This window comes from Juglans regia, chromosome 12 (assembly GCF_001411555.2).
Source record: "Juglans regia cultivar Chandler chromosome 12, Walnut 2.0, whole genome shotgun sequence".
NCBI classification, from domain to species: Eukaryota; Viridiplantae; Streptophyta; class Magnoliopsida; order Fagales; family Juglandaceae; genus Juglans; species Juglans regia.
Window position 1 is genome coordinate 27,995,560 of NC_049912.1, and position 9,095 is coordinate 28,004,654.

A 9,095-nucleotide genomic window follows, 5' to 3' on the forward strand; every position below is an offset into this window, starting at 1 on the left:
TATTTTTCCAAACTGTTGAATGCTGGCAATGCAGGTCTCAAACATAAGGAGTAGACAAAGAAGCAACATTATGAATCGGAACAAACCCATAATTCCAGTAACCAAGTCTATTGATGGAGCTTGGCTAAATTAGTGAACAAAATCTTATCAATATGGATACCCACATTGCCAAGCTTAAAATCTCAGGGCGCCGGACAAATTTATGCTGAAAAACCAATGTCAAAGAAGAACTTCGAATTTGACTTACAGTCTCTAACACTCAATCTATAGATGGGAAAAGTTATCGATATTGCCCGACACCCAAAATGAGAATTTTATAAAACTCAAGATACTTGCAAAGATACTAACCTCATTTTTTGATTCAGTTACATAAACAAATGGGTTTGCAAAGACGGGTGGGTTCTTGGTGTTGTGGACATGAATAACGCGAACCATCACCGTCTGTCTCTCTCTAATTACGTTTGAATGCAGGCTACAGATAGAGACGCTCAGAGAGGTTGTGGAAATAGATCGTCAGATTCCAAAGCAGTATTTCAAGTTGTTTCTTTATTAAGAAGGAACATGCTTTGAGCCATTTATCGAAAGGAAGCAGTACTGATTTATTAAGGACGAACATGCTTTGAGCTGTCCATACAAAGCAGTGGCGGAACGATTTTTGTTAAATTTTCTATGGGAGCCCACTTTAGATAAACGTACTGAAGTTGCCGTCATACTGAAGAATCAGCTGCTTTTTGAAATAATAATAAAATGTCATAAGGTATTTTGAATTAGATTAACTTTCCTTTCTCATTTTTATTTTTGCTCTACTGGACAACACTCATATTTAATACCGATGATGGGTCCGATAAACTTTTTTTTTTAACTTAATTATTAAGAAAATATTTTTCAATGATATTGTAATTTAAAAAAAAATTAAAAATATAAAAAAATGAATGAAAAAAAAAAAAAAAAACATTTGATAAGAACCATCCTCGAACTACACCACAGCTCTTTTCTTTTTCTTTTTGAAGTCAAATATCTCACCAAACATACATGCCCTTTATTCGTCCTACTTCATTCTTTTTGTTTATAATAACTTTCAAAATTTTCGAACTCTCAATAACTAGCAAAACTCTTTATTTAGATCTTTTTTATAAAAAATCTATCAATATATGTAATAAAGTGTTTATATAACATAATCTGATTTAGAAGATATATTTTAAATTTTAAATTTTATAAATAAGATTTTATTGATTAAATCATGTGAATAATATATTTTACACACTAACTTAAAAATATAATAATAATTTTTTTCCCAATCACCCACTCCATGAAACACGTTGTAGCCCTAGATGTGCCCCCCTCAATGTACCATCCAATCACGACTTACGATACATAATATGCAATTTTTCGTTGTTTATTCAAAGTCAAAAGTTTGTTTTTGGAGGGTTGTTTTGAGTTTGTTGTTTGTTTCGAAAGGACATCATTTTAATATAGAAATGATATTTACGCCGTGTATTTGTTTAAAAAAATAAGTAAATATAAAATATATTTAAAAAATAATAATATTTTAATAATAAATTTAACTTTTTTTTAAAAAAAAAAAATATTCAGCTTTTACGATCTATATATTTTATTTTTAATAAGAAAAATGATAGTTACAACTTGTGAGTGTGTAAGTATTATATAATTATTTTAAAATAAATAAATAAATACGAGATTTATATAAAAAATTAATTTTTTAATAATAAATTATATATATTTTTAAAATAATTATATAATATTTACCGACTATATATAATATTATTCCTTTAATAAAAGAAAACGGGAATGTCAAAAGTGGTGGCCACATCGGAGCAAATGGAAAATCGTGCCCACAACAAAATCAACTTCGGTAATAACGCAAACCATTTGATTATCATTAATTTGTTAATGTGGGTATGGAACCTACATGCACCATACTAATTCTTTAGCTAATTATAGACAAGCTCCAGCTCGTAATTTGATAAACAATGCTCACACTTTTGACTTCCTTGTGAATTAATGTGCATCAACCATCGTCGTCTAGACTCTATACATTCACTTCTTAATGCGAATAAATTCGAAACGCGAATATATATATATATATATGTTTAATGTAGTGTTAGTTTTCATTAATCTGAACATTTCATTGGGTTTGTTTTTTTATAGATTATAGTAGTACGACTACTATACCTCATCTTCATGCGTTAGAAAAGAACTCCAAGTAATTATTAAGCTGTACGTCCTAGAATATTGTTGCATGCATGCCACTCATCACACAGTAGTACTTGAGAGCTTAGTTGTAATATTGTTGTCATTTTTATATTCAATCTATAGCAATACTAAAAACGATACATAGAAAATTAGAAACGTTTTCAAAAAGTTGGACCACGAAGAGAAGTATGTGTGTGTATATATATATATACACTATCACACCAATAATATTAAGATTAAGAAAAATGATATTTACAATTTTAGAGTATACAAATTTTGTGCATTCATTTTAAAATAAGTGGGTAATTTGAAATTTGCATGAAAAAATTATTATTTTAATACTGAATCCATATTTTTTTTTAAACAATACATACAACTTGTACACTTTAAAATTATATTACTGTTAGGTTAACGAGCTTTCAACTGCAAACTCTCATGTATTTTTATTTTTAAGGTGTTCAAAAGCTCTTGCATGCACCCTTTTTCCAGAGAATTTTACTACAGATCAGCCGTGAACATCAGCCGATGTTCACGGTTGATCTATAGCACACATTAGGTGTTATTTTTTTTAATAAAAACAAATGTGCGTTTTAGAAATGGGTTCCCCCTCCCCCCTACTTGATTCCCTCTCTTAGCTCATCCAGCCCCGTTGTGCGCCACCTATAATGCCACCGGCCACCACCATCGACTCCCCCTCACGCTGGCCACCTCCAGTCACCTTTGAGCCTCCACGGAAGCCCCCATGCCCAGCCCCCTCTCTCAATCCGAAATGGGTTCTCCTACAAGGTTTCACCCTCTCGCTGCTGATACCGCCACCGTCGAGAGCCTCCGGCCCCACCGTCGAGTACCGAGCACCACCAAGCCCTTGACCTCCCCTCTAGCCACCGTCAAGCTTCCATAGCACAGCAGCCCTCTCCCTCTCTTTCCCGAAATGGGTTTCACCCATACACAGGTTCTCCACCTTAGTCCGTCGTACGCCGCCGCCCACAACTTCCAGTCGCCACCTCAAGCCTCCACTGATTGCCATCGACCTACCCCAGCCACCCATAGCCCCCATCTACCCCTCATGCACCCTTACTCTTTCATGGGTTTCTCCACCCATTTGGCCTAGATCCATCGCCCTCCAGCTACCGCGTTGCGAGAGAGGATGGTCCAGACGAGGGGGTGGGGGGGAAGAGGATAGGCGAGAAGATAGGGGGTAGGGGGAGAGTGCAGACAGAAGAATGGGAAGACAAGGTCTGCTGGGAAGAATGAGAAGAATCTGAGAGACGCGTGAGTTTTGTTGCAGGGAGAAAATGGTAATTTTGTTAGGGTGTGTAGTGGCTGCTGCCAAATAGTGACTGTTTCTGAGAATTTTTCTTTATCAGAAGTGGGCATTTCTATGTATTTTGTACCTTCTTTTGCAAACATTCAATTCGTACTTACTGTCTATAAAGATCAAAGAATTACCTACCACTTTTTGTATAAAGCAAACCTAAGAAAATATATGAAGATATGATCCGAAGAATGGAAGAGTTATTTAGAGGTTTCAATTTGAAACAGTGTATCTTCTTTCTGCAATACCCTTCTTTAATGAAGAGTGACGTTGATGTTGCTGGCTAGCTACAATCGGCTTCCGTGAAACTTAGATGTGATTTGTATAGAGAGTTGACATCGGTGAAATTTAAGGTGTGATTTTGATAGTGAGTTGAGATTGATGAAACTTAAGTATGATTTAGATAGTGAGTTGAGATGAGAGTTGAATAAAAATATTGTTAGAATATTATTTTTTAATATTATTATTATTTTAAAATTTTAAAAAATTGAATTATTTATTATATTTTATGTAAAAATTTAAAAAAATCGTAATGATGAAACGAGAAGCAAGAAGTTGGGAACACAAGAAAGATCGTGTGCAGAAAAGAGTGATTAGGGTTTTCACCATTAATAATTTTTATATATATAATATCTTTTGCCAGATATTCTTCTTTGTATGGTTGCGTTTGAATGTTAAGATGAGTTTAGATATTTGAGTTGAGAATTAAATAATAATATTTTGTGAGTCTCATTGATATATATTTGAATGTAAATAAGTTAAAATATGTGTTTAAATGTATAAACTATGAAGTAAGTTGAAATGAATTTAACTTTTTTATAGGAAGTTAAAAAAGTAGTAAGTCCCATCAATAATTTATTTGAGATGTGTTGAGGTGAGATGAGATGTGTTGGAACACAATAAGAGTTGAATTGTTTATTTTATTTTATATTAGAAGTTGGAAAAGTTGTAATGATGAAATGAGATGAGATGAGATATTTTTTGAAAACAAACTAAGCATAGATGTTCTGAAGCTTTTGTTTAGGTATGGCTATAGGAATGCTTAGTCACGGGAATGAGGGGATAGCCAAGCTTCTCGTAAGGCAACAAATACTAGGCATGGCAATGTGGCACGGCCATTCATCTTGATATCAGTTCAGCAGAGAGAATCTGTAGAGCATATAATGGGTTTCGAGATGAAAGGCTAAAACAAAACTTCTCACTCTTCTAAGTGCAAAAAAGCCATTTTTAGATTTCTATTAGAAAAAATAAATAAAGGAAAATGAAAGAGCTTTCGTTATCTTGGGCCTGATAGCCGAACATCTGACATGGTTAACTTACTGTTCGAATCGATCAGTCCTGATGAAGTAGCCTCGTCACTGCTCCATTTGAGGAAACTTGAGTGAGAACTGACTTGGGAGGAGATTGGAGGCAAAGGCACAGTACAAAGGCCTTCAAGCATTTGGACTACTTTAGTCATCGGTGGCCTCAAATGCATTTCCTCCTGTATACACCACAATGCCACTTTGATTGCTGTGGAAACCCTTTCATCCTGCATATCAATCTCCAGCTTAGAATCAAAGATTTCTTTCAGCTTTCCTTCTTCTAACATCTTGGAGGCATAAGTGGGAAAATAGGCTTTCTCCGAACAATATCCTGTATTATAATTCTTCCTCCCTCCAATGATCTCAAGCAAGACCATGCCATAGCTGTAAACATCACTCTTCTCGGATATGGCATAGTTTGTGATCCATTCGGGTGCAAGGTAACCTCTTGTACCCCTTAGCGTTGTGTAAACATGGCTCTGTTCCCGGTTCATTAGCTTGGCCAAACCAAAGTCAGATACTTTGGCAGTGTAATTGTCGTCGAGAAGAACATTTTCAGGTTTTATATCGCAATGCACAATCTTCACTTCACACTCCTCGTGAAGATAAGCTAATCCCTTTGCAGTACCCAATGCAATGTTGAATCTCGTATCCCAATCCAACAAGGGATTACCTTCATTGTTCTCAAAGATCCATTTATCTAAGGATCCGTTACCCATGTATTCGTAGACAAGAAGCCGGTGAGTGCCCTCAGCACAGAATCCTCTGAGCTTCACCAGATGGACATGATGGATACTCCCTATAATTGAGACTTCAGCTCTGAATTCTTTCTTCCCCTGCCCAATGCCCTCCAATTTTTTCACTGCCAAGCGGATACCATCTGGCAGCACACCAAGGTAGACTGAGCCAAACCCGCCTGCACCAACCTTTGTGGTGAAGTTCTTGGTTGCTCGACTCAGATAACTGTAAGTAAAACGAACCGGTGCCCCGGAAAGACCATCCAAGAAATTGTCATCTTCCAGGTTGTCTTGAGGCTGTTCCAGCAATCCCTTCTTTTTGCGGTGATACCAGTATCCTACATAAAGTAGACTAAGAATAGCAAATATGGTTGCAAGAACGATTACTATGACTGATAAAATGTGCTTCCTTTCCTCTCTGCTTGCAGGACTCGGTCCACCATTGCCACGACCTGGGACCTTTATGTATGAAATATAACCAGGAGAAACTTCACCAGAGCGTTGCAAACTCCCTATCTGGTCAAAAAGAAAGCATCTCCCAGAAGTTCTTTCGAAGAACAGCACAAGGCAAGAGCAGCTTGAAAGGCAAGCTTCTTGGCATGCATTTATATTGGATTTCAGAAGGGGTTGAACAAATCCAAGTGCAAAATATGTAAGCCTCTCACCAACGTATAAAAGCTCTACTGAACTTTTGGAGCTATTACAGGTCGAGACAGTCTGAGGTTTGCATTGAAATTGGGACTTGAGAGGCGAAGGGCACTGGCACCAGTTGTCAAAGTAGCACACATAATAGGGATCACAAGGCTCTGGAATACTGCAGGGATTTCCAGGTATCTTAGTTGCCTCGGGAGTGACACTCTTTCCCTTGTGAAGGTTATAGAATGACATTGAGCCATCAGAGCCTAAAACAGCAGCCCACAAGGCATCGGTACCATTATTATCAGAGAAGACAAGTTGCCAAAGCAAAACCCCATTTTGATCATAGAAGTTCCATGAATTGAACTCCAGAGAGACAGAATGGACGCCGCCGGTGCTGGTGACATTGTTATTGTTTTTCCGGCTATCGTTTGTTATGGACCAATATAGTTGTGGAGTTTCATAACCGGCATACAAGACCATATCACCTGACTTGATTTCAAGATAATGAGACAAGTTATTGCGGTTGGGAAAGCTTTTAAGTTTCATTCCTTCCTGGAACACCTGTCCAGGTAAAAGGGTATCAGTGGGATGGCTAAAACTCTGCCAAAGAATACTTCCATTCTCGGCAAGCAATACCAAGTTTCCTGAGTCCTGCAACTCCATGGCTCTAACCTTTACCCCTGTTGTGTCTGTAGACCAAACCACACGGTCCCCCTTTTTCAAAAACACATTCCCATTTTCGTTGAAGACAAACTTGTCAAAATTGTTAACCAGTAAGCCTCTATTAGCAGTCCAAATTACTTTGGAACTACCCCGGTGAATGATTACTAACACAAACAATTCGACATCCAGGGCAGTGTAAAAGCCCAAAGCGAATGCCGAATTGTTGGATAACAGAAATAGCCCATTATTTTCTTCCCATTGGCTATGAGATGCCTGGAATCCAGGATGAATCTGACCAACATGTTGATTGCTGGCGGCGCAGTTCTCAAACACAAGGAGGAAACAGAGACACAAAGTTATGAATTGGGAAAACCCCATAAATTTCTGGAACTGCATCAATCCTGAGTTTGGCTAAATCAAGCCGAAATTTCTGTCCAAAATCTGATATCCATAACAAGAAATCAGTGCAGCCTAGAGTTTAAAAGAAAGTTTGAAAGCAACGAAAAGAAAAAAAGAACATGATACGCACGATATATCTTCGAGTTCGCCTATAAAAGCCCCCCATCAAATGCGATTGCAAAAGGAGAAAATCTTATACCCAGTTTAAGGAATTGAATCATACATTATTTTTTGACAGGTAGAATAGAATTATACATTCAAAAGAACTAAAAGATAAAGATGTAGACGAGGAGAAAAACCTCCGCAGACGGACATGAAAAAAGAGTGCATAGAAATGACTGACCTCAGTCTGTTGCAGAAATCTGAGCTTCTCAACTTGTGACAGATGGAAGGAGATGACTAGATGAGTGAGCTTCTTTTAAATCTGCAAACTAGAGATCGAGAGAGAGGGGCTGGCAGCCATGGAAATCGTTGAGACAAGTCTGCAACTTTAAATGCTTTCAACAACCTTGTTGATTTTTTTAGTGGTGGGTGCAATCCAATTAGCAAACTTATCAGGGTCTGTTTGGCTGTTTGCTTGAGAAAGTGATGCATTCCTCGAAATTTTTTCATCTCATTATCCAAACCGGCATTAATGATGGGGCTGTATTTTCCCCACTGCTTTTATTTTCTTTGCTCTTTTCTGAACCTAATTATTGAGTAATATTAAAGGTACCATAAAAAGATTTATTACATATATTTCATAAACTAACGTATTGCTAAGTAGAAGTCTAATTAAAAAGAAAGCCAAATTAATATTTATTATATCAATAATTAATTTAAATTACCATAGTTATCATATCTATCCTTTTTATAATTATAAAATATTTAATTAAATAAAATAAAATGTAGAATAAAATATATAAATTTAATTAATTATATTATATTTTTAACAGAGATCTGACAACAGGATTAAAATTGGTAGAAAGTAGAGACGGAAACGCAAACCCAAACAGAGATGTTTGTGTCTTTTTACATTGACTTGGGGACTAAAAATATCGTTGTTTTCTCCTGCTGAGAGAGAGACAACTTTCAAAACACGTGAATTGACTACAGAGTCAATTTTGCACAACCAATCAAATAATCTTACCTGGAATCGCTTTTTCTGATAAGTTGCTGTCTTCGTATTTTTGACGGTGATGCTGTTGATCAATGGCAATAAACTGTATTAGTTTATGGTTTTTTAACCAAAATATACATAATATATATGTTTTAATTAGGAAAAGATGCAAATATATATATATATGAAGGCATCATGCAGATGTCACGATTACACTCATTGCTAGGCATGCATCCACACTTCTCACGATCTAGCAAGCAACTAATCAATGTTATGTTACGTGAAATTGTGGGATTAATTGTGACTGTAATCCACTAATCTTGATAACCCAATTGGTATTTTCTCATCTTTAATAAGGTGAATATTTGATTCTTCAACTTATCATATACGATAATTTTGTAAAGAAGATTATAATTCTTCTTTCGTTTGGCCAAAACCATTAAATGAAATCTATGCAAAATCAATTATTTTAAATTGAGAATGATTATGATCAGAAAGATATTTTATAAAAATAAATATATAAATTTTATAAATAAAGTATATTTATAATCTAATATATCACGTCAATGCACATCAGTTTGTGATGTTACTTTTATGAAATTTTATTGTAGCTAAAATATTTTTTTTAAAAAAAAAAAAATTGGCATTCATAGCTCTAAAGTATTCAACAATTTATTTATAAAAAAAAAAAAAAAAATCAAACCCCACCTTAAAGAAAAAATGAA

At 35.6% G+C, this 9,095-nt stretch overlaps 1 protein-coding gene across 1 annotated transcript; it reads right to left on the reverse strand.

Annotated features, from left to right (window-relative positions):
• Positions 1-4,708: 4,708 nt before the first annotated feature.
• LOC109013908 (G-type lectin S-receptor-like serine/threonine-protein kinase SD2-5) lies at positions 4,709-7,882 on the reverse strand. The gene is made up of 2 exons (XM_018996172.2): positions 7,615-7,882; positions 4,709-7,313 (listed from the first exon to the last, which is right to left on the reverse strand). The coding sequence occupies exon 2, from the start codon at positions 7,266-7,268 to the stop codon at positions 4,806-4,808; it is 2,463 nt and encodes an 820-aa protein (XP_018851717.2). The 5' UTR covers positions 7,269-7,313; positions 7,615-7,882; the 3' UTR covers positions 4,709-4,805.
• Between the last annotated feature and the right edge of the window lie 1,213 nt (positions 7,883-9,095).